At 41.5% G+C, this 26,785-nt stretch overlaps 1 protein-coding gene across 1 annotated transcript; it reads right to left on the minus strand.

Moving 5' to 3' along the window:
* Positions 1–1,762: 1,762 nt before the first annotated feature.
* Slc35a1 (solute carrier family 35 member A1) lies at positions 1,763–26,785 on the minus strand. Its single transcript, XM_052176226.1, has 8 exons — positions 26,609–26,785; positions 22,571–22,748; positions 15,972–16,131; positions 15,162–15,314; positions 11,358–11,424; positions 9,069–9,245; positions 8,334–8,468; positions 1,763–2,735 (listed from the first exon to the last, which is right to left on the minus strand). The coding sequence occupies exons 1-8, from the start codon at positions 26,622–26,624 to the stop codon at positions 2,611–2,613; spliced, it is 1,011 nt and encodes a 336-aa protein (XP_052032186.1). The 5' UTR covers positions 26,625–26,785; the 3' UTR covers positions 1,763–2,610.

Here is a 26,785-nt window from a genome sequence, read left to right on the forward strand (position 1 = left end):
TTCTAGCCACAACTGGATGCCCAGGGAGTCAGGGAGCTGTGGCCTTCCACATCCTAGGCTACGTTTTCCCACCCCTGCACAGTGTATTGGTGCTTTGCTGGAGCTCAACACCGGACGCAGTAAACACAGTCTAGTGCTCTGTGTTAGGACTGCCTAGCAGAGGGGCAAAACACAGACCCACATTCTCCCAGTTATCCTTTTGTTGCCCTGTGTCATGGAGATCCTACAGCTTTGGATCAGCAAGATCTGCCCCTTCATGTGTCTCAACTGTTTGCAGATGATATAGATTTTGGGACGGGCCATCTCAGAGCCCTGGATCTCAGCCTCAGTGGTAGCACAGCTGGCTGGTGTGCTGGCTCTTCCTTATCCACACCCCAGGACAAGCTCGCCAGGACTGCTCTGGCTGGACCTCCAATGCCGCCATCAGCAGAAGGCAAGTCAGCTCTCCTACTCTCATGCCAGCTCACCTATACCCAGGCCCCCAGAAGCCAGATCTCCCAGTGCTGCAGTCAGCAAGGAGCTGGGCTAGCTCTCCTGCTACACCCTTGAGGCTGACCCACTGGTACCTTTGCCAGCAGAACCATTTCCACTGTTCTGCCCAGGTGAGGTGCAGGGACTGCTCTCCAGAGTGCTATAGCCAGTGAGGGGGTAGGGCCATCTGCAGGTGGCAAAGGGAGAGGAGGGAAAGGCATCACAACCTAATGGAACCAGTGCTCCAATCATTCTTGCCCTCAGGGCAGGCTCACTTGTACCCCTTCCACCAGGGCCAGCACGACTACACTTCCCATGAGAGGTGCATGCTCTCCCAGCTGCTGCTCTCCCAGCTGCTGCAAGTGGCAAGGGACCAGGCATCACTCCTGCACCCACGCCAGCTCACAGCAGAGAAGTGGTGGGGGCAGCTCCTCCTACATTCTCCCCCTTGGGACTGACTCACCTGCTAGTGTCAGCTCTGCTGTGCTATACAGGCAAGGATCAGGGCCCGCTCTCCCAAGTGCTACCTGGAACCTTGTGGTTTGAATATGCGTGGCCTGTGGAAAGTAGCAATATTAGGAAGCGTGGTCCTGTTGGAGCTCACTGTGTAGGCCACAAGCTCTGCCAGTGTGGAAGAGAGAGCAATTGCTTGTAGATGTTGTATTCAGGTTTTTTGTGAAGTGTCAGCTGGTATTAAGCCATAATTTGAGATGGAGTTTTGGCTCCCGTGTATCTGCATTAGACAAGGCAGTTTGTCTGACTTGAGTCAATAATGTGAGCTCGATTAAGCATAGTGTTTGTTATGTTTGATAACCACAACCATCATCTGCCAGCATTTCTACCTGGCCTGCTAAATTTAATCTAAATGTTAGTAATACAATTGTAATGAAGGGGAGTTAACTTGAGCCAGAGCTTCTGCAATTGGAATATACACTATTTTAAACTGACAGGTATGGGCCACCTTCTTACTGTAGAAAGTTTTATCCACATAGCCACAACTGTAAGTGATTTGCTAACTTTCTGCTTAGAGTACCATTAACCTTCCGATGGAAGCCAACTGTGGAATGGGCGTGGATGCTTAGGACGTGTTTTATGTCTACTCTTGCTCTGCAATTCTTTGGAGAAACTTTCTCCTAGACCAATGAGTACTTAAGTTTCTAGATCTTTGAAAAGATTTGTTATGCTGTAACTCTTCCCCCCAAAAATTATTTTTTTACTCAAGGCTTGTAAGAAGGAGATTTTAGTTTACCCTTATCTGATCATGACTATACACAAAGTAACAACACAGAAGTGATATAAATAAGTTTATTGCTGGATTTCCCCATTAACATTATAGAAATATTTTAAAATCACTGAAAGTCACAAATTGAGAGCCCAACAGGTAACCATACTTTATAAAAAAGAAAGTATAAAAGCGGCTTATAAAATTTTCTGAAAAGTATATCAGCTGTCAGCAAAGGGATGGGAACCAGACAGTAGATGGCACAAATACATCAGTGAAGTTGTCAGTCATCCCCAGAAGTCAGCGTCTGAGCTGTGAAGTAGATCCCGGTGCAGAAGCCACACACTGAGGCGTGTTCTCCAGCCTTACTCCTTCGTCACTCTGATAGGAGAAGCTAGATCTTTTACTGCTGTGGGGACAAAGTGCTATCCATGGGCTGGAGAAGGCTAACCGTCCTCTCCCAGTACCTCAACAAGAGAGCAGTGAGGACAGAAATGGCTTTGGCACTTTAACCCTCAGACACTGTCTTAAACCTTGTTGAGTGAATATTGTAGTTTCTTCACTTGATGCTATGATCCTGCATCGTTACCTCCATGTTCTGTGTACACCACACACGCGTGTACACACACACACACACACACAGTTAGCATGGCACCTCCATGCTCTGTATACAAGATTGATCTCTCTCTCTCTCTCCTCTCTCTCTCTCATATGAAGTCCTTCATTCTGAAATAATATAACTTGACACCAAACACACCCAAATTAAATGTTTTAGCATTTCATTCAGAGTTTTCTTCTTGAGTCTTGTGTCATACATTTAATCTGTTGACATTGTTTAAGCTACCATCTGGGGTTGACTTAAGGCTCTGATTTATTATCAACAGTTTAGTTCTTAGAGGAATATCTTGAGATTCAAATCACACACCAATGATTCTCTCTTTTGAAGTTGTTTCTTGTTGAATGGACGTAGTGTCTTGTCTGGGTAACCCATAGAGATATATGGAAACACACACAAGAAGAGCTCCCAGTGCGAATGAAAGTGCTGAAAAGAGAAGAAGAAAAAAAACAACCCTGAGATTTCATCTTACACCAGTCAGAATGGCTAAGATTAAAAATTCAGGAGACAGCAGGTGCTGGCGAGGATGTGGAGAAAGAGGAACACTCCTCCACTGCTGGTGGGGTTGCAAACTGGTACAACCACTCTGGAAATCAGTCTGGCGGTTCCTCAGAAAACTGGACACCTCACTTCTGGAAGATCCTGCTATACCACTCCTGGGCATATACCCAGAGGATTCCCCAGCAGGTAATAAGGACACATGCTCCACTATTTTCATAGCATCCTTATTTATAATTGCCAGAACCTGGAAAGAACACAGGTATCCCTCAATGGAAGAATGGATGCAAAAAAATGTGGTATATATGCACAATGGAGTATATATATATATATATACACACACTATTCAGCCATTAGAAACAATGAATTCATGAAATTCTTAGACAAATGGATGGAGTTGGAGAACATCAAACTAAGTGAGGTAACCCAGTCTCAAAGATCAATCATGGTATGCACTCACTAATAAGTGGATATTAGCCTAGAAAATTGGAATACTCAAAACATAATCCACACACCAAAAGAGGTACAAGAAGAATGGAGGAGTGGCCCCTGGTTCTGGAAAGCCTCAGTGTAGCAGTATAGGGCAAAACCAGAACAGGGAAGTGGGACGGGGTGGATGGGAGAACAGGTGGAGGGAAGGGGGCTTATGCGACTTTCAGGGAGTGGGGGGCCTGAAAAAGGGAAATCATTTGAAATGTAAATAAAAATATATCGAATAAAAAAAATATAAAAAAATGGTGAATTTGTGTAGGGCTCACATGTGCACATATACATATACACACATACCCAAAAGACAACCCTGGGTATCATCCTTAAGAATGCCACCCATCTCTCTTTAGATGGTGGTCTCTTAGTAGCCCAGAGCCCACCAATTAGGTTAGACCAGGTAGCCAACAAACCCCAGAGACCCGAGTTCCCATCTCGGTGCACTGCAAGCATGTACCACTACTGGGCATCTGTATGCAAGTTGGAGGGATTCAGGTCCTCATGCCTGCCTTACAAGCACTTCTCTGAGGAGCCATCTCCTTGGTCCTAAAATCTTTGTCACTGTGGGTTTGCCCACCAGGTTGCATGAGTGCTGTTTTAGAAAAGTTGTCTATTTTAAGGAAAAAGATAAATATCAAGGGAATGGTAACATACTTTTCAAAAACATAATGAAGCTTGTTTTGGACTGATACAACAAAGGGATATATATATATATTAGTTCCCCTATACGATTTATAATTAAAGGGAATAGGTAAATGTAATATGTATATATGAATAGAAAATAAAATGCAACATAATGTGGTTTAGTTATGATCCCAGAAAACTTAGTATAAAAGACAGTCACACAATTCAGCTTTCAAAAACCAGTGATTCAAACCTCTGAAAATTTCTGGATAGGTGATAAGGTGATCAATACGTTTCCCGCTACATTTGACTCTTTCCGTTACTCCTGAAAATTAGGATACACAAAATGTGTGTGAAGGCTAGCACACCAGCTGCACAAGCCTGAGGACTCCGCAGCACTCACATACAATGGGCGCCGTGATGCACATCCTCAGGGCGCTGGGACAGCTAGTCTAGCCAAATCAGCGTGGGCCTACTTAGAAAAGAAGGGAGTGGCTGACTGGGACATCCAGCGTTAGCACGCCAAAAAGAAACAAAAACAAACAATAGTAAAACCCTTGTATGAACTAAACATGTAAGCAGTGTGTAAGTGAGTCCTGATGCCACAGCTCTACATGTGACTTAGAAGCACACTATGCATATGAACTGTACCACAGGGCCCAGTATTAAGAGCTTTAGAAACTGGCATGTGGACAGCAAGGCAGGCGGGTTCAAGGTAACTAGCTACACAGTGAGTCTGAGGCCAGTGTGAGCTACATGAGACAGACAGCCTCCACCCCCTAACGGGCATGGAAAGAAATGGCATCAAGATAGAGTTTTCGTCCACCTAGTAAAAAAGACCAGCTATGAATTCAAAGTGTGAGGTAGTTTACATCTTAATACCTCAACAGTTACCTGAAAGACAGCTAAGACAGAAACAGTTTATATTGGTCCCAAGTTTTTCTCAAGAGCAAAGACACAAAGCTATGTTAAATATAAGGATGTGTTAGAACTACTGTTGAAAGGTTACACAAATCAGGTGGATAAACATCTAAAAGAACAGCTAGAATGCTACATGCTTGGACTTGTACAACTTCTTTGTCATTTGCTAAAGACTTCTCTAACCAAAACTGACAAGCCCAGGAGACCTGTGGCATTACTCACATTTGACAGAGCAAGCGTGAGACACTATTCTATGATTTCCCCAAGGCTGCTGCTAATAATTACAACAGGCAAGATTTAAATCATTCTATAAAATGGTTTTCTACAATACTACTAATGCTTCTACTTATAAGATGAGTCAATTCTGAAATGAAATGTAATACAGGACAGTTTTTTCCTTTTATATAATATAAACATTTAGCAGACTTTTCCTTAGTAGTTTATAGTATAATAATTGGTTGATGAAAAAAATAATTACTACATAGCTTAAAACCAACTTGAAACAGTAGGACATTATTGTTCCTTAAGTAATTAAAAAGCTAGATATATATGACAGCTAGGGAGAAAAGACTACAGGGATTAGCCAGGCAATGATGCCACTATGTCACTGTAAACTAGTGCACACCTAAGTCCAGAACAGTATGATAGAAGTTAAAATGTGTTGCAGGGTATCTTATCATACTGTGAACCCCAAACACCTGGGTTGTTGTGACGAGCCTCAGCCCTAGGACACACCTTTAAACCAAGAACTTTCTGTTTATTGTGAACAAGATTCAGTAGTCTACCACAGGTCAGGAGGCAAAGAAGCAGCCAGGTCACAAGGAGTGAACATAGGAAAACCATAGAGTGGGAACAAGTCAGGAGGAAAGGAGGGACATTCAATTTGAAGGGTTAAAGACAGGGTGGAGAACGCATTCTTTTCCTTCTGTGACGTTGGCTGAGGAGGAAGGTTGGCTGGGTGCTTTCTCTGCCTTTCTCTTCACCCTAGCATCTGGCTCCCAAGTCTTCAATGGTAAAATTGAATGATTGGGATTTTGTTTTAAAAAAAAAAATTGCACCCATTATGATTAGAAAAGAAAAAGCTCACCAACGTTATAGAAAGCAGAAGAAACACTGCAGAGGACAGGAACCACCTGACAGAACACTGCAGAGGGGACATCTGCCTGCGATCATCTCCAAAGGAAGCATCAGTTTTTGCGCTTTGGCAGGATACACAAAGACACTCAGCAGACTCCAAACTGGCGGGAGCCCTAGACAGTGAGTCATAGTAGGCCACCATAGAAGACAGGCTTAATTATATAGACAGACCCTTCTTGCACTAAAAAATAGGAAACTCCACTGCAGGTCCCTTGAGATCAAGAGTAGGACTTGAGGGGATAGAAACGCTACTTGAAAAAACCATCACAGTACTCTTTGCAATTGTGACCACCATAATAAACCCCTCCCTATTTTCAATTACATTCTTGATATATTTCCTCTCCACAAAAAGTTGAAAGAATAGCCATGATAATACAAAGGCTTAAAAGATAAGAGACAGAAAAAGTAGGAGAACAGGAAATGCTTAGGTTTGAACCTATGGTACTGAATGAAATTGAGGCTCAAGATAGCCAGCCCACTGACACTTGGTAAAAAGCCTAGTTTTTAGGCTTAGAGCTGGTCTTGGGACTGGAATGCCTAACTGTCTAGAATATATGTAGATTCATAAAGATCTAACTGTACACTGATAAACAGAAAGGGGGAATAAGATTAGGTGAAAGACATCAGATTATAGAAAAAACTGATGGATTAGATAAACTTGTACACTTTAAAGACGTTTTAACATCAGCATGGAAGTCAGGAAATGATTAAAAATTCAAGTACACAGAAAGACAGCAATGAGACGATGCAGAAAGCTGACCCTCCAAGCATGAGGACGGCTAAACAAACTGGCTGAAAAAGGACAGATAGGGAGAAAAGACTGACGGACGGCAAAGCCTTGCTGCTGCAACAGACTGCTGCTGAAGGAGAGACGATCGGCACTGCAGTTAGGAAGGTCATCACATCAATGGATGCCCAGGACATTCAGAATGTGAAGTCTGTGTACTGATCATGGTTTCTGCTGTAATAGTTATACTGTTAGATTTTAAAATCTTCCCTTCTTATTTAGACAAAAAGAGGGAAATGTTGCAGCATATTTGATCACACTGTGAACCCCAAGTTTGTATTGTTTACTGTTTCTAGTTGTGGTGTGGTTTAGCTTCAGTACACACTTTGATTACTAACATTGAAGGTAAAGTTAGTTTGTAGAAGGAAGCAGCCATTATTTGACCATGACGTCTAATTGAGTGGCAGGCAAAGTGAGGAACCAGAGAAAGATTTGATAGAATAAAATATGACAGAGGAAAGGGAAGCTACTTAAGTGGCAGCACAGAGGGAGAGTGAGGGGTTGTGGGCAGGCAGTTTTACCAGGAGAGTTTTACAGAGACAGGCTGAAGAGAGAAAAAACTAGACACAGATGAAAAATGAGAAGGAACCAGAAGATAAGAACAGATTGCCAGAGTTAGTTTGAGGCCAAGCACAACAAAAAGTCAGAGGCTGAGAGAGAATCCAGAGTGACTCAGTCAGCTTGGAGAGAGTCGGCTTGAATCTGACCAGCTAGCCAGATTCAGAAAGAGCTAGAAAGGGTGAGCTTATTCAGCAATAAGTCTCAGAGGCTGAAAACATTCTAGGCCTAGATAAGATTGTACAGAAGCTAGAAGCTTCCAGGACTAGGCCTAGGTTAGCAGACAGAGGCAGTAAGCCTCAGAGATGACAGTTACACCAGGTGAATAAAAGATACTTTTACAAAAGTAGAAATGAAAGGAAGCTTCAAAATAGGCCTACATACGTTAGCGCTACTACTGAGAAGAATTCTTTCTCTGAGTACCTAATCATGCCACAGTGCTCCCCGAAGATCCATAAGGATTGGTCCTAGCACTCCCCTCAAACTAAGATCTCCATGTCTCACATATAAAAACAGCACAGCATTGTATATAACCTATACATGCATACCTTTCCCTACAAGTCATACACAGGTTACTTAAAATATCTACTATAATGTATATACTATATAATGTATTTATATACCTGAGTAACTATGACAAATTTACTCATAGTCAGACATATAGTCTCTACCTAATATTTTCTAATCATGATTGTAACCACAGATGCAGAAACCATAGTTACATGGGACCAAATGTACACTCAGGCATCCTGTATTTTACTACTTAGAGGAAAATGGTCTTAGCTGTTTAATAACAAGAGTGTGGCCCTCTCAACATTGCCAAGAACAAGTACCTTCAGACTTACGCTCTAGGACACAGGAGTGCTGTTTAACCACCTTCACAAGCTACATTTGACAAAGCTGCAAACTATAGAAGAAATTTTAACAAAATTAGGATTCTTTTAATGAGAATTAAAAGAGACCATCAAGTGAGAGGTTCTTCCTTGCTACAATTTACTCAAATGGTGACATACTTATCTGTAATCCAAACAGTATGACTGAAGCAATGGTAGAAAGAACAATGGCTGCGGCCGCGGAGAAACCTTTCATGATGTTGTCAGTGTACTTCACCACAACCGACGTGTACAGGCCTCCCACACTAGCAAGGACTTGCAACACAGAAAAAGAATAAAGTCTTAACACTAAAATAATTAAAGCATTCTATAGTGTTGAGATAGTTTTCACTCCCAGATGACTCATTCCCTTCAGAAGCAGACATCTGAGAAATTGTACTAAAGCTGAGTATATGATACTGTTTCTCAAATGCTTAAAAGACTGTGTGCAGCCGGGTGGTGGTGGCGCACGCCTGTAATCCCAGCACTTTGAAGGCAGAGGCAGGTGGATTTCCGAGTTCAAGGCCAGCCTGGTCTACAGAGTGAGTTCCAGGACAGCCAGGGCTATACAGAGAAACCCTGTCTCAGAAAAAACCAAATCCAAAAAAACCAAAAAAAAAAAAACCAAAAAAACCCAAGACTGTGTGCACCACTACTAAATTACATACACTTACTACTAATATATTAATTAGATTCTTTTCATTGTGAAGGTAAAGTTTCTTTTGGAAAGCATGTCAATAAAAAACAAAGTTATATATTCCAAAGTGGTATTCAGGTATTGGAAGAATAACTCCAAAATGCTAAGATCAGATATCTAACTTAAAAATTAAAATAAAAACCAAAATCCACTGAGACCTTTTATTCCTGGATACTTACAGATAACAAACCAGACATAATATGTGTAGCCATAGAAGAATCCTTTTTCTTTAATTTCAGCTCCATCTGACAAGTAGGTACCAGCTAACGTCACAGCAATCCCTGACAGATACATCTGAATGTTTCTCACCCAAAGGGAAGTGTCTGAACTCTTTAAAACTTTTTCAAAATAAACTCCTGGAAGAAAAGAAATGGACACGGAAATATTAAATGAACTAATAATCTTCTGTTTAGCACATGCCCCAGAGCATTATTTGGGGAATATTCTTAACATTAGTTAAATACACACTTATTCTATAGTTTATGACATGATATATTGAACATTACCAATTTGCTTTTAGAAAGCATATAGATTAATAATTAAGAGGAAACTTTGTAAGCTACTTTTGACAAAAGGTTGTTAGGCAATCAAGAGCAGTTTTTCCCCTTCACCAAATTGCTCTATGCCTTAATGCCAATAAAAGGTTGGCTGTGACCATCTGTAAGCTACACTATTAGAGAGTTATCCTACTCACGCCCCTTTAATATCTGTAGAATGAATGTGCCTTACTGTGCAAAGCTACGTAATCACTCAGCTCGTGTCTTTTCAATGATGTAACCAAAATAAGGTGAAACACAACTTTGTGAGTAAAGCCGCCATCCCTGAAGTGTGTCTACAGACGGTGTCACGTTTGTGTGTATGTGCATGTCTCCTGGGGATACAGGTGGGACACAGATTGTTTCTTCTCAGAGAAAAGGGAGTAAAAACCTTCTGTGCCCCTAAAAAGTCACATACTACTATTTCAAGTTTTAAATTTGGAAAACAGCGATGTTGGAGATTTTATCTAAAGACATTTTATCAGGTAGAGTCGTGGGAACTGTTATTTACCAACTAAAAGGTATAATTAAAAGTCAGATTTCTATATTAATCTTTATTTTGAGGCATGATCTCACCATGTGGCCCTGGCTGGCCCAGAACTCACTATGTAGACCAGGCTTTGAATCTGCCTGCTTTACCTCCCAGGCCCTGCTACCATGCCCAACAATACGATTGATAGTAATGAGACTGCGTTGGAAAGATCAGACAATAGGAACAAATATAAAATAGATATTATAATTCCCACTTAGACTTTCTATCTGGAAACAGCATGAAACTGATCCGTGATCTGTTGGTACTTAAGTACAGGAAAACTATTAAGCCACCTTCTGTTTCCTCAGTTGCTCAAAAATATTTCTGAAAATCAAAAGAATATTTTTTCAGTAATTAAAATTTTTGTTTCTAATTGGTTGATTTTTTAAGAATAAAAGTTGATCCTTGTACTATGGTTAATTAAGTATATTTCTAAAGTCAGCATTTTCTCTTCTCCTATAAAACATCTTATTTCAAACAGTATTTTATTTCTATAGCCTTCCTGCTTTCCTAGTAGAAAAGAAAAAGTCACTCTTGAAATAGGTAGAAATAAAGAGATATACAAATATCACTAATATATTCTTTACTAAAAAGAGCTCTTGAGTTTCATACCTTCTGCAACACATTTCATTCTTACATATTTCTTATCTTTTCTTAATTCGTTAGAGGAATGATTGTCCCTAAATGACTCCATACTTTCCTGTTTTCTTGATGTTTTGGGCTGTTCTTCTTTGATATTATGCTTGCTAAGGTACACTTCACCCACCTCCTCTCTCTATTCCATAGCTCCTAGTCTGTTGAAGCAAAGGAAGAACTTGAGGTTATAGGTAAAAGACACTCTGAGCTGGTGTAATAATGGCCTACAGCAGCAGAGACAAGCTTGAAAACAGTGAACTTTGGGAACTGGGACGTACTTGTGGTGACCTTCCTGAAGGTCAATTCCCTTCAAAGTCAGAGTCCATTAACTGAGTTCTTGGCTAAACCACGATGGTCAAGAATGACAGGATATTCTTAAATGACTGCAATTCTGAAGTCTGAACTAAGTTAAATCAAGTCATATATTTACTGGAGGGAAATAGCTGACACCAAACAAAATAAGAAAGAAGTCAAAACCTTAATGGGAATAAAAGTGTTAGGACAAGCAGCTGGGCGGTAGTGGCGCGTGCCTTTGATCTCAGCACTCGGGAGGCAGAGATCAACTCTGAGTGCGAGCCAGCCTGGTCTACAGAGTGAGTTCCAGGACAGCCAGGACTACACAGAGAAACCCTGTCTCAGAAACAAACAAACAAACAAACAAACAAACACTTGTTAGGATAAACCAAGGAAATGAGACCCAGTTTTTATAGCTCAATCTTTTTTAAAGAAAGTTACAAGATAAAACAGTGCTTTTTACAACTTACCTGCAAATCCAGAGCATAATACAGCAATAGCTATAGCGCCAAAGCCTAATAATGGATTCTGCGCTACCTGCAATTGTAAGTTTTTAAAAGTTATTTTTAGTAAGTGCAAACTGAACTAATCCCCTAATCCAAACAGATGACTACAAATATGCATGCAGCCAGGCCTAGTAGGACACGGCTTAATCCCAGCACTCAGGCAGGAGGCAGCCGGGGTAGGTATAGTAAGATCTTGTCTTTACAACAAAAAGTCCACATTATACTTCTACTAAAAGCACATCCCATATCGGATATAACTGTTATATAAGAATGATACAAGAGCAAACAAAATGAAAAGACCAATTTTCAAATTAACCAAAGCATTTAAGATGAAAGCATTTCTTGAACACAGAGTTTTACATAGTTGACCTAATTGTTAATTTTAATCTCTGCTTCTCCCCTGAACCAAAGCATCGGTCTGGACTGGAGAGGCCAAGAATCTAGTAGCTGCTCAGTCACGAGACTGGATGTCTCAGCAGTTTTAATCTGACGCTGAAATCCTGGAAGCAACAGGATAGGTGAACTTGCCAATAGAAGTGACAGCAAGCAGGCAAAACCAAAGTTTCCTTTTTCCCTTTTCCCTGGGTTGCAACCAGAAGGTAGCAATCCATATTTAAGATAGGTTTTCTCAATTCAAATAATCTGATTTTAAAAATCCCATCCTAGCTGAATAGACTGTAAGACCCCCAAAAAACCGAGGGTGCCCCAGCACCCCACACCCCGGAAGGCGACACCCAAATCACTCTCAAGAAACAGTCTCGATACAATAACATGAGTATTTCTTTATTCCAGAATTCTGGGTTCCACAGCCGTACACGGTGCAGGGTTAGAGGATTGTGGACCAGAGTGCCGAACTGCGACAGCTTTTGTAAGTTTACGACAAAGCCTACGAATCACAAACCAATCATTTCTTAGCATGGAGAGCCCGCAAAATACCACTCCATAGTTTTTAGGCCAATCAGTTTAAATTATCAGAGCCCGGGCTCAGTGGACCAATTAGTTTCCTATTTTCTTGAATGTCTATAGCTGCATGAACTCCTGCATAGGGGTAATGGCGTAAGCAGTTTACAGAAGCAAGATAAGCTTAGCCCATTTCCAGTTACCTTATGGGGCCAGGATCACCTATTCAAGACCTTTCTGCTAGCTCTAAACAAAGGGCGGGCTCTGGAATATGATCTTTTACCTAGTTTCTAACAAAGCGAGATAGCATTTTAAACTTCTGACTTCTTGGGGTCATTAGAGTTAGGCTGTATTATTTTCTATCCTTTCAAGACAACTGGGCCTGACCATCAGACACCACAGAAACAGACCTTCCTGCTTAGTCAGGCCTTCAGCTGGCTACAGCATTAGCTAGCTCAAACTAGAACCATTTAGTTAAGACACCCTCAGGTACTTGACCCATAAAAACTTAAAACCAAATGTTTTAGTAAGCAAGAAAAACAGAAAGCTATACTAAAAGAGAGGTCCAAAGATGGTATAGCCCCCGGACTCTCCACGCCAGAAAACCTAACAGTCAAAAGAAAGATCCGGAAAAGGGGAAAAAAAATTCAAGGGCCTAAAGATAACCATTTCGAAGTGGATTTTTAAGCTCCTATATCAGTTTGTTTTACTCTCTCACATTCAAAGGCATGTAGTCTGAAAAAATAAAATAACAACAAAACAAAATTGGATTCCAAAGCCCTTTTACTTCCTGTAACCCCATTTAAGAAAACAAACCTCCACTTTTTACACAGGGTGAATAGTGAGTCAGTTTTACCAATACACAAAATGTTAGAGGACAAGACAGAGGAAGAGACCCAAAAGGAGTCTTCTTCCATAATGAATAGCAGAATATCTTGGCAAAGGTAACAGTACACAAATCAGTTACTTAATTCATTTATCTATCAGATCATTGTTGAAATTGAGAACATTTCATTCTCGGGACTCTCAAGGGTTTTGATGATGGTCTGTGATTCCTGATTCTTGACTATTGCTCAAGTTACAGCCTTTAATCTCAGTATAACAACAAAAATAGAAAAGAAACTGAAATTTGGAAAGCCAGGCCTAAGAGTCTGAGCTCCAACTTTTTAAGTTCTTAAAATATTTTTAATGTCATTCTTACCCAAAATGCTAACTCACTGTTACAAGGTGGCAAGGAATGAATGTATGTTAAATCCCTCTCCACATGGTAGGTCTTCCACAAGACGACTTTCTCATCTGACAGGAGTTTAAATGTCAATGCTCGTTTAGTATAAACTAGCTATCCTACAAGGTCAAACAAGTTGTTATAGAATATCAATTGGCTATACCCACAAATGGATCTCTAGTATTGGAAACAAAGGAGTGACACCAAGATACATCCAATATGTCCAGGGCAGGATCTGGAAACAGTCAAGCTCTAGGGCATACTATGGAACAACGAATACATCTGGAAGCCAAATACTGGGCAGTGCTAAGCCAGGGCTCGGGAAGTCTCTCCCTAGAAACCAAACATAAGCGAGTTTACCTGGGGAGAGAGGACACCTGAAGAGTGGGGATGCAACCTTACCCTTGAACATTCAGTAGGGCATCCTAGGAGATTAGTATTTTCATCGCCATGACATGATGAAGACTGAGGATTACAGCACTCAGTCCTTCACACTGCTTTCCTATCCGAGTCACAACACCCCTCCGCTTACGTCCCCATCACTGACAGTGGGCACACTGCCAGAGACTGTAGGTTGAGGGACAGTGAGGGAGAAAGCCTTACCCAGCATTTCCAAAGGATGGCTTAAAACATCTAGAAATCCCCATGACATCAAGAGAAGCCTGCAGTGTTAGTCACAGGTTTCCTATTAACTGTCTTCGGACAAGTTACCTCAGCTGTTTGGACCTAATTTCTGTGGTGGTTGAAATGAAAATCCCTCAATGTTTGAATGAGTAGTCCTCTGCTGGTGGCACGCCTGGGTAGACTTGGGAAATGTGGCTTTGCAGCAAGAAGTATGTCAGTTCGAGTTGTGAGCTCAAGTTGGAGCGTCTCCAGCCACACTGCCTACAGCTGCTGCCTACACTCCGCCATCAAGGACTCGAGGTCTCTAGACCCGTGAGTCTGAAGAAATGCTTCCGTAAGTTTCCTTGGTCATGGTGTTTTATCGCAGCAATAGAAAAGCTACTAATACATTTTTGTTGTCCATAAACACCAAAAACAAAACAGGAGGCATATGCTGAAGGGTATCCTCTGTCACTAATATATTTTAGCACTTTCCTCTTAGACACAGAAAGCCAATCATGCTAGCTACTTTCTTATTTTTGTCATAAATCATCATGACCAAGGCAACTAATAGAAGAGTGGGTTTCCTTTGGCTTCAGCAGTTCTAAAAGGATGAGGGTCCACAGCTGTCACAGTGGGGAAGGCAGCAAGGAGGCACGCCGCAGAGTAGCCGAGCACTCCCACCTTGAGCATAAGCACTAACGCTGCAGAGAGCTGGACTGGGGTGCTGCCTGGCTTTTAAAACCTCAAAGCCTGCTCCCAACAGCACACTTCCTCCAGTAAGGCCACACCTCCTAAGCCTTCTGCAACAGCTGATCAAGTGCAAGGTGTCCGGGAGGCATCTCATTTAAACCACCACATTATGATTCTCAGTAACTGTAATTCTAAGGGGGAGGGGGGACCCCAACTATAAAGCAAAGTACATTTTAAATCAAAAGTAAGATTACACATTACGTTCATCAGAGGGACTGGAGGAAACAGAACAGGTGCTGTGAGAGAAGTGTCCTATTTTACCTATGGTATATGATTTTGTCTCTTACCACGACTTTTGTAGCTTGGGCTGGTTTCCACTGTACCAGTGTGACCCCACCACATAGCATGAAAACTGAAATCCACTGTAATTTGCTGAGTGTTCGATTTAACATTAAAACAGTACATAAAGCAGTGCAGGGAATCTTCAGTTGATAGGTCACCTACAAAGCAACAGATAATAAATTCATCTAATGTTAGTCCTTTACAGAAACGTTATCTCATATCATTAACAGAATTAAGAAAATACTTGTGGGGGCTGGAGAGATGGCTCAGCAGCTAAGAGCACTGACTGCTCTTCTGAAGGTCCTGAGTTCGAATCCCAGCAACCACATGGTGGCTCACAACCATCCGTAATGAGATCTGATACCCTCTTCTGGTGTGCCTGAAGACAGTTACAGTGTACTTACATATAATAAATAATAAATCTTTTAAAAAATACTTGTGAGTGTAGTGAAAGGTTAATTAAACAATCTTTCTCCATTAAAAAAAATTTTCAAAGCCAGGCTGTGGTGGCGCACGCCTGTAATCCCAGCACTCTGGGAGGCAGAGGCAGGCGGATTTCTGAGTTCGAGGCCAGCCTGGTCTACAGAGTGAGCTCCAGGACAGCCAGGGCTATACAGAGAAACCCTGTCTCAAAAAAACCAAATCCAAAAAAAAAAAAAAAAAACCAAAAAAAAAAAATAATAATAATTAAAAAAAAAATTCAATGACTCCAAATCCCAGATTTTTAGTTGCTGTATTTAGATATACAGTGCTGGAACTAAAGGCATGCACTACCATGTCCCACAAAGCAATTTTGTATCATTAACTCGACTTACCTGATACACTGCTGCGTCCAGATTACTGAGAGCTAGGAAAGCCATGTTGTTCTGCACAGCATACACCAGGGATGGCACACTTAACTTCACCAGTTCCTTGGGGCTCCCCAAGACGTTTTCACTTAAAGAAGCTTTAAATCTACCCAGACTGCCAGTTTCTCTTCAAAAACAAAAGGGGAGATGAAGGGATGAAGGTGAGGCAGAAAACTCCGCAGCCTCTCCCGAGCTGGTGCTGGGTACTGCAGCCTGTCTCGGGCAGGCTAAGCAGGTGACCCACTGACCTCCATCCTCAACCTTGTTTTTGAGGCAGGATCTTTCTCTAAGATCCTCCCATCTCCACCTCCCACGTGCTGAGATCACAGGCATGCACCGCCATGTCTGTCGCTCTCTTCAGACACACCAGAAGAAGGCATCAGATCTTGTTATGGACAAGAGCCACCATGTGGTTGCTGGGATTTGAGCTCAGGACCTTCGGAAGAGCAGTTGGAGCTCTTAACAGCTGAGCCATCTCTCCAGCCCCAGCTGGGAGTTCTTACTGTACCTTTATAAGGCAGCATTTCATTGACAAAAGTCAGTATCTAAAATTCCAGAACAATCTCCATATAGCAGTCTATATAATCTTACAACTGAGATTCCTTTTGGAAAAATACAGGGTTTACCAACTTAAAGAGACAGAAAATTTATAACTCAGAAATTTGAATATAGACTATTTTATATTTATTACCACTTTCATCTTAGGCTGGCTTTGAACTTTCTACAGCTCACAGTTCTCCTGCCTCAGCCTCCTGAGTGCTGAAGCGGCAGGCATCTGTTGCCATGTATCAGAACTCAAATTATAATTTTGTAAATGTTATAAATTTTACAAAGCAATATCTAAAGATTAGCAAGCATTTGTTATAACTTAGCAAGTTATCTTAGATAACTATTTTAAAAACCAAAATATATTTAGGTTTAGTAGTGCAAATTCTGAAAAAAATATTAAAAATTAAAAATTTCCAGATACTCTCAGTGCTGCCATTTTTTTGTATACATATGAAAACCAGTAATTTTTAAAAAAGTGGTTGGTGAGATGGTCCAGTGGGTAAAGATGCTTGCTGCTAAGCCTGACAATCTGAGTTTAATGTCTGGGATCCATAAGAGAACTGATGTGTGTATGTGTGCGTACACACACACACACACACACACACACACACTCTACATAAATAAATGCAAAATAATTTTTAAAAAAATTTGTCAAAGGTAAACAGGTTGTTACTCCCGTACTTAAAAGGCATGGTGGCGAACAGTCTTTTATTCCTAGCACTTGGGAGAAGAAGCAAGTGGGTCTCTGTGGGTTCTAGGATAGCCTGATCTGTCTAGAGTTCCAAGCTAGCGAGGCCTACATAATGAGACATTTCCTCAAGCAAACAAAGATACAACAATAACAACAAAAAAGAAAAGAAACACAAAGTCCAAAAACAAAATAACAAAACAATAATGACAAAGAGAGCACAACTCCCCGCCCCCCCTCCCCCGCCTCTCCACCCCTTCCCGCCACCCCCAACCATGGGATAAAGACATAAATTCAGTTCCCAGGGCTCATGTGGGGCAGCTCACAACCTTCTGTTACGCCAGCTGCTGATGTGTGCTTTATGTCTTCTCTGGCATCTGTGGGCACACACAGGTGGCATCCACACACATGCAGACATAAGGGAGAATAACCTTGTGGGACTAGAGGATGGCTGCTCTTGCAGAGGACCCTGACTCAGTTCTCAGCACACACATGGCACCTTACAGCTCTCAGTGTAACCCTAGTTGATGGTCTCCGTGGCACTGAGCACACAGGTGATGCACAGGCATCATACAGACAACAACACACAGATACACACACAGGCCAGGCAGCGGTACTTTATTGTGATGGATAAAAATCAGAAAACATTTATTCCTAGGAAGCTTTCTGAGATGATTTTTTTTGAACAACAACAACAACAACAAAAAAAAACAATGCTGATGCACATTTTGATTTTATTTGTTTGAAAATTTGTTGCCATGATGTTAAAATAATTTTTCAGATGTAAAAAACAGATTATTTTTCTTGGTGTTCAAAGTAGTAACAATATTTTATCTTTGAAGATAATTTTTTGTTGTTTTTTTTTCTTTGTGGTTTTTCGAGACAGGGTTTCTCTGTGTAGCCATGGCTGTCCTAGAACTCACTCTGTAGACCTGGCTGGCCTTGAACTCAGAAATCTGCCTGCCTCTGCTCCCAAGTTCTGGGATTAAAGGTGTGCGCCACCACTGCCCGGTGAAGATAATTATTGAGCAGCTTGGAGCTATTATGTAACTGAGAAAAGAAAGAAGGAAAGCCTGTTCCCTTTGTCTGCTCTTCCTGGTGAGGCGCTGCAGGATGGATCAGTACATATTCTTATTTTATGTGTGTTTCCGTTGTAAAAACTATTTCATGCTGTAGGTTAGACCGTCAGTGTTCACTGAAGGTCAAGCCTTCGGTCTGTTAAAGGCCTCCTCCGCAGCTTGACTCTAGTAACTGTGGGGTCCTGGTCTGCCTTTCTCTCCTTTCCTCCTTGCCACAAGGTGAACAGTTGTGGGGTCCTGCGTTCCCAGCGTAATGAGCTGTCTAGCCCAGAGCAGTGGGGCCAAGCTAAACGAAACCTCAAACTTTGATTCAAAGTAAACCGTCACCTTCTGAAGGTGATGTCGTCACCCTAAGGAGAAGCTGACACTCGTTAAATGTGACTAATTGGCCTTGAACTCCTGGCTTACAGGGCGCTTGTGTGTATGAAGCTTACCTGCGCATGTTCTTCATATTACATACAGCCTTCAGACACACCTTAGCACTGTATTTAGGGGCCACTTTGAACAGGAACATCACCAACAATCAGCATCAGAATGTGAGAATGTAGCACTACGCAGACAGACTGACTAAACAGATTATAGCCTGCAAGTAGTTTATTTCATTATCCTGACCTGAATTTACAGTTTTTTGGTTTTTTAAAAAAAAGGATCCCTTGTTCCTTTGTAAACCTTTCCCTCTCCCGTATTTAGATTCCCGGAAGTGGATATTATTACAATGGTGCTGCTACACTAGCCTTTCTGGGTCAGTGGTTCTCACCTGTGGATTGAGGCCCCTTTGTGTGTGGGGGGGTCAGAGACCCTTTCACAGGGATTGGATATCAGGTATCCCGCATATCAGATATTTATATTATGATTCATAACAGTAGCAAAATTAGTTATGAAGTAGCAATGAAAAAATTTTAAGGGTTAGGGCCAACACAACATGAGAAGCTGTATTAAAGGATCCTATATTAGGAAGGTTGCGAATCAGTCGCTGAGCTAGGCTCTTTGAGCAGACAGAGCTAAGGAGTACGTCCTGTGCAGACATCCACACTGTGCAGAAACAACAGCATATGCCTACAGTGACGTCAGAAGAATGGTGTTCAGCACGGCCAGCGTTCACATCTCACCATCATTCACATTTTCCCCTCTGCAGTGTTGGGAAGCTTAGCTCCCGCTGTCCTCACCACTGTTACTAATTTGGTTAGTCTTGAAATAGGTAATAAATTTAAGATTTTTCTGGGCTGAAATATTAGGTGGAGTTTGAGGAATCTTGTGGAAGATGGGGAGGAAGGATTGAAGGAGACGGAGAGGTCAAGAACATCAAAAGAAAGGATGCAGAATCAGCTAACGTGGGCCTGTAGGAGCTCACAGACTGAGCCAGACACATGCATAGGATGGACCTAGGACCTCTGCGCATATGTTGCAGCTGTGCAGCTGGGTCTTCATGTGGGACTCCTAAAGCAACAGCAGGGGCTGTCTCTGACTCGGCTGCCTGCCTTAGATTCCTTTCCTCCACCTGGGCTGCCTTGTGTGGCCTCAGTAGCAGGCGAGCCTAGTTCTACTGCAACTTGATAGGCCAAGGAGGGTTGACATGCTTGGAGGCCTCCCCTTCCCTGAGGAGAAAGGGAGCAGGGTTGGGAGGAGGCGAGGTGAGAGGGGGCATTGGAAGGAGAAGAGGGAGGGGAAGCTGTGACTGGGATGTAAAGTAGATAAATACACTAATTAATGAAAAAACAAATGTCTGGGCTGTCCTGATGCTTCCACAGGTGGCAAAGGTGCTTACTGCCAAGTCCGGCCACCCAAATCTGAACCTTGGGCCCATATGGTGGAGGCATGAACTACCTTACACAGAGCACTGAGGCACGCAGAAACATGCATGAGCACACACCCTAGTAAATGCATGTGATAAACCATAAAGAGGCTTCTACTTCCAAACTCACTGGCGTCCAGTAATCTGTATGTTGTTCTTTTGCTCTAATGATGTATTGAATGATGGGTGCTACTGGTCCTCTTTTCCCCTGAAGTGCAATTTTCTTACACATTTGAAGTAGTGATTTCTGTTATACTTAATTTAGGATTCCTCCATTCTTACTGATTTTAATCATAGTTTTCCACTTTGCTTGGAATATAAAATTATACTTTTTTTCAGCCAAAAATGAGAACTTCAAGAAGAAAAAGAGAAATGTGAGGAAGATTGCATGGACAGATTCTTTGACAAAGCTTATGTGGTCTAATTAGTGAATTTTAGTTACATGTTCGACACTGCTAGACACTGGGTATGGGATACACTAACTATTGTGCTCACCTAAGTTTTTAGGCTTGTTTTATTACCATTTTTCACACATAAGTTCTTCACACCAGAACACAGAACTCTCTCTCCAATGTCTATATGCCAGCCACTGCTCACAGACATTTGGTTTCTGTCCAGTTTCCTGCTATATCACAGAAGGAATGAAACCATGCTGGTAGGAGGGGCCACAGCAAAACTTAAGCTGTGACAATTTAATGAGAGCAATCAGACTTTTACACCTTTATCAGAAACAGAATAAGGGGCAATAGCTAGGATCAATACATTTGTGGTTGCCAGGATACAATGATGTTTGCAAACTTCAATATCGGAGACAACTGTCCTCTCAAGCTTCAATTTAGGTTACTTGAGAATCCCCTTCTGAAGGAATGGTGATACCTACAGTAGGTAGATATTCTCTCCTTAATTAACACAATCAAGACTTTCCACAGATAAGCCCTCAGGTCAGTTTAACCCAGAAAATCTCCCATTGAGGCCTCCTTCCCAGGCGATACTAGATTGCATCAAACTGACAGTTAAAACTAACCCATCATGCTTGAACTGATCCCTCAGTAGTTTTTATTTTGTTTTTTTGTTTTTTTTTTTTTTTAATTTTACAGAGGAGAAAATAATTGAAATATTGTTCTTTGGACTCTGGTTAAGATGTTAATCAAGTATATAGTGTATATACTATATACTTGATATAATGGGCTAAAATTTTGTTGCCATCCCCAGAACTTATGCAATTGGTCCTGCAGCATTTAAACATAATCATACTTGCAGGTGTTGATTCTAATATTAATAAACAGCGCAGGCTTGTTGTGACCATTGTAAACATGAGTGTGGTCTTTTTAGGGCTCTCAGCTGCACTTTGGACCATTTTGATAAAGCATGTTTTGAGGAATTTTGATGCTTATTATAAAATACATTTTTATTTTTATATTTAGGTAGCAAATGGGTGATTTTTGGTAGAAGTATAAGCCAGGTTAACCAGTCTTCTTTGGATGGTGATGTATGGGGTCTGGTGGGGTGAGGTGGACAGGTTTTAAACCAGTAGTAGGTTTTAACCAGTATAAGCCAGGTTAACCAGTCTTCTTTGGATGTGTGGGGTCTGGTGGGATGGGGTGGACAAGTTTCAACCAGTAGGCTTTTTTTGTACATTACAGATATGGTTTACTTCTTATTGAGGTTAATCAGTTATTTAGATTTATTATAGAATTATATAGATTTGACATTTTGAGAATGTTTATATAAAGATTTATTACCCATTTAATCAGCACTGAGTAAATCAGAATCACTTGCTTTTAGATCCGAGTTGTAGAACCACTATAGCCTTCTCTTATTTGTATTTAAATGTATAATTTGAAGGACAGTTTAAAGATATGGTATGCTTCCTGATCAGTTACAAAGCTATTGAGGTATATTGGACACAACAGAGTTGAAGTGGCAGAGGGTTAGTCTTTATAGGTAATGGTTTGTCTGCAGTTCTGGCTCCTGAGATTCTTTACTTAATGGACTTAAAAATTCTTGGAACTCTCACCAGAAAATTTTTTTTCTAGGTAGAAATTTGATTTTTTGTTTTTTTGTTTTTTTGTTTTTGCGATAGGGTTTCTCTGTGTAGCCCTGGCTGTCCTGGAACTCACTCTGTAGACCAGGCTGGCCTCGAACTCAGAAATCCACCTGCCTCTGCCTCCCAGAGTGCTGGGATTACAGGCGTGCGCCACCACCACCCAGCTCACTCCTGTGTTTTAAAGGGCTGTTGTAGGCTCTGTATGATATATAGAATTCCTGCCCTGTACCCACCAGATGCCAGTTCATGCCAATTATGATAGACAAAACTGTACCTCCTAGGAGACAAAAACTGTCCCTAGTACAAAAGTACCACTCCGGAACAATCTAATATGTAAAAATGTGACTTGAGCTTTCAATACTGTAGCTGGAAGAGAAAAGAACTGAACTTTGTAGAAGTAGTTTTACTTACTTGGCTAACAGTCCAACACTTATGAGTAACTTGATAACCTCTGTGATGCACACGGCTGTAGTTGAGAAATAGAGCTCCTTGGCCGCTGTCCGTGTGTATCTCAGTGCTACGGTGTAAGCTGCGGCCACCAGGGTCATCACCGTCAGGCAGTAGAGCTTGAAGAACAGACTGACGCTCTCTGGAAAATATGTGCAATGGAAATGTTAGTGTGTGCATGTATACATACATATACATACATACATGTGTGTGCACAGTGCTAATCAACTAGTTAGTCCTTAAGACTTTCCAACTTTTAGCACCATTTTTTAAATATGACTTATGAAACTCAATTTCCAACTAATACTTTCCGATTACACAAACACAAAATACTGCTGACTTTAAAACTCCATACAAATTAGGCAAGGACACTGTTTAGTGCCCCCAACTACACAATTACATGGCATACCAATCTTAGTTTGTTATTTTTAAAAAATTATGTATATTATGTATGTATGTATGTATGTATGCATGCATGCATGCACACACACACACATACACACACACACACACACACACACACACGTGTGTATAACTATGAGTACAAAGCTGTGAAAACAAAGTATCAAAGCAACTGTAATACATTCTGAATCTGAAGACATTAGAAAGGGGACTTGAGGCCTGTCTGGCTTCGTCTGCCATTCCAGTGACAGACTGGGCTGGTTTGGTATCTGTGTGGCTAGGCTGTTCCTGCCTTTCTTCCTCACCACCTCACCTTCATCCCTCTTGACACACTAGCTCTACCTTCAGTCAGAAAGCACACACTTTCCTCATTCCCTATATATCAGGCCCAGGCAACTGTGCTCCTCCGCTAGCCTCTAAATATGCTTTTGAAGGAAAATGAAAAGAAACCTGAGCGACAACAATGCAACTGAAGGTAACTGCAGAGGCAAATGAATGCAACCCCAGCACTCATGTAAAAAATGTCCCTAGAAAAGTACTGCTCTACAACAGTCTAATCCATGACTTTATAATCCATATGACTTTATAACCAAGTCTAATCCATGTGACTTTATAACCCAAGCTTAGGCCATATCCTAAGACCCTGTCTCAACACCATACACACACACACACACTTACACACACACACACCATTTAACATAGAACTAAATTAAAGAACAAATTACATCTAACCTCTTGTTTTACTGCATTGTCTGAGAGTGAATTGGTTAACACAGAGTACTTAGAAAAACCTCTGTAAAACTTGAAATGCAGGATATAGCAGTCATCACTCAGGGGCCAAACACAGTCCAACACCTTCTGTAAATTTACAGTCACTGGAGAGCCCAGTTTCCCCCTTCTTGCTTCCTGCTCTCAGATTGCCAACACCCAAGGCTCGAGCTTTCTTTTCATGACAAAATTTAGAGTATCATGTTAGAATCATATGAGAAAATCAATTCCCACAATTTTTTTTACTAATTATAAATGAATTTAATCCTTGTCATTGAGATCTACTGAGAATGGAGTTACATTTGATCTACTTGGTGTTCAGAGTTAGTGTTTTGTCATTAAATTAGTAATAAGTGTCCCCCTGTGAACACTGTTCTTAGTCATGCGTTATACATGGTCCTAAGGATGCCAAGTGACTCCTCCAGGATGCTAGCTGTTGACTGGCGTCTTATGGACTAACTCTTGTTCACTGCTTTGGAAGCCGAGCCATAGGTAATTATACCCAACCGTAGGTAAATAAATTAGGTGTTTCAAACAGATACTTTAAAATATGATTATACAAGAACCTAAGGAAGCGGTGTCTTCATATAAATATTTCCTCCCTGGTGAATTAAAGCATAACTTGTAAGCTGTAGGAAAATTCTTAAAATTAAACCAAAGAAGCAGTACAATAAAGAAGAAGAAATATATCCTATGACTATTTATCTTTCCTTCCTAAAAGGTCCAATAAGCCAGATCAGCAATGCTTATGTAAAGGGCAGTGACGGAAGTACTACAAAGCTTCCATTGTTCTACAACTTATGACTCCAAAAATATGGAGCAATAACATTTAATCAGTCAGTACACTAGAGAGCAAACTACACCATTCATATTTTTATATGATGGTTCAGAATGGCTTTTACACTTTCAAGTGAGTGGTTGGACAAATGTTTAAGTCCCATCTCAAGACACATGGAAATAATAAGTTAACATTTTGGTGTCCATAAATAAAGTGTAATTAGGAGATAGCTATGCTCATCTGCCTAAATTATCCTGCCTACAGTTGTAGGGTTCGGCAGCTATGGTGGAGACTAACAGCTCTCTACAGAAAGAATGTCCATCCATGACCTGAAATTGTCAATATTCTCATAACTAAGGAGTGAACACTCAAGTCACTTTTTTTTTGTAAGGGGTAAGAGGCTATGTTATAGGTTCCTGGCCAAAAAAGCAAGATAGTTTAAATACTAAAGATGTTTGCCTCCAGAAAACATACTCTTTTTTTTTTTTTTTTCCTTTCCTTGAGACAGGGTCTCTCTATGTAACTCTGGCTGGCCTAGTACCTGCTTTGTAGAACACGCTGGCCTTGAACTCATACAGTTCTGCATGTCTCTGCCTCCTAAGTGCTGGGATTAAAAGGCATAAGCCATTATCATAGGTTTTTTTGTTTTGTTTTGTTTTAACACCCGTGATGAAAAGGTCTGCAAATGTAATTCTTGAAAATAATAACTAATTAAAGTAGAAAAGTCTAAGTGTAAACAGTATAAAACATACAGAACTTTGGTATGTAATATAACTTTAGAAGCATATTTCAACTCTTAAAACCAATCCTTGTAACCATGATTTTCACTTACATTTCAGTTTACCATTAGATCAAAGCATTTCTTCTACCATTCCTCATTTTTCTGGCATGAAATTTCATTTACTAGGAATTTCAACGCTTTCAGGGTAATATAAAAACTCATAGTACGTAACTATTTTAAACTTTACTAAACATTTAAATCATACCAAGCCATTAACTAGAAACCCAGGACCCACTAATAATCCAGCACCCCTCTTGCCAAGAAACTGTTACCTTCAACGATATTTGTTTCTGGGTGGGAAGAGTCAGTCTGGAGTTATACTTTTATTTTCCAGTTACATTTTATGAGGACTATTATTGTCATACCTGAAAGCTTAGACATTTCAGGAAATAGCAAGTAAGTAATCTTTAAGATGACTCTAAGGAGGTGTAGAAACTGTGTATTTCATTAGGATAAAAAGAGCAACACACCCAAATGTAACAAAGTATGTTCTAGCGAGAAGTCTAAAGCTGTAAACCGTAACAACCCTTTCCAGTACTGATTTGCCCGGGGCATCTTTTAAGTGTTCATTAGTCAATCGCCCTTCCTAGATGCTACAGGACTTGTCTGAAATGGAACAATTCACCTCCACACAAAACTTATATGGCGCCTAATGTTAAATGCCAATTACCCCCCCCCAAAGATAAATAATTTCACATCCATGCAAAAGGATATTCTTTAAATGTCTGTTCAACGTTTATTTAGACTTAGAGACAGACAGTGCTCGTTGGGAAAATGGTGAAAAAAAAAAATCTGTGTCGTCGCTGGGCATGAGGGCACAGACCACTAATCCCAGCGCTTGGAAAACCGAGGCAGGAAGATCTCTTAAGTCAACGAAGCCTATAGAATGAGACTATGTAGTAGTGTTGATCCTTGCTTTAAAAATAAATAGAAAATTGCCACCGCGTTTAGGCCTGCCTTAGCCACGGTGCTACAGAATAAAACCTCAGCCTTGGGTCCAGCTTAGGTAAAACTTGATGGGCAGCCACCACCGCACTGGCTCGCCATCAGGAGGAGCAGCGCGCGCCCCCTCACACCGGGTGCTCCCAACCACAGGCTCGCTCACCGTAGAGACCTAGCGGGCGCCCGGGCGGGCGGCTCGCTCGCTGCACGGATGTGCGTGCGCGTGCAGCCCGCAGCGGATCCCCGCACGGAGGGCGCAGCCCCCATAGCCGGCCCGACCCGCAAACCCCCGCCGCCGTCCCCTAGCGACCGCCCGGCAGCCCGGTCTCACCTCTCGCCGGAGCCATGGTGCCGACAGAGTCTGCGGAACTGCCGCCCCTGCGGCCATAGAGACGCGCCGGCCTAGAGAGCCCGCCGCACCAGACGCGCGAGGAGGAAGCGGGGGCTATGGCGGAAGCCGCGCGGCGTGCGAGAGAGACAGGGCTGAGAAACTCGGTCCTGCGGGGTT

This window comes from Apodemus sylvaticus, chromosome 3, assembly GCF_947179515.1.
Source record: "Apodemus sylvaticus chromosome 3, mApoSyl1.1, whole genome shotgun sequence".
Lineage (NCBI taxonomy): Eukaryota > Metazoa > Chordata > Mammalia > Rodentia > Muridae > Apodemus > Apodemus sylvaticus.

Coding starts and splice junctions, on each gene's coding strand:
- Slc35a1 (XM_052176226.1), bottom strand. Junction 11,425..15,161: donor CCCAAGCTACAAAAGTCGTG/GTAAGAGACAAA, acceptor TTACAATTGCAG/GTAGCGCAGAATCCATTATT. Junction 2,736..8,333: donor ACTGTTTGGATTACAGATAA/GTATGTCACCAT, acceptor TTCTCTTTTCAG/CACTTTCATTCGCACTGGGA.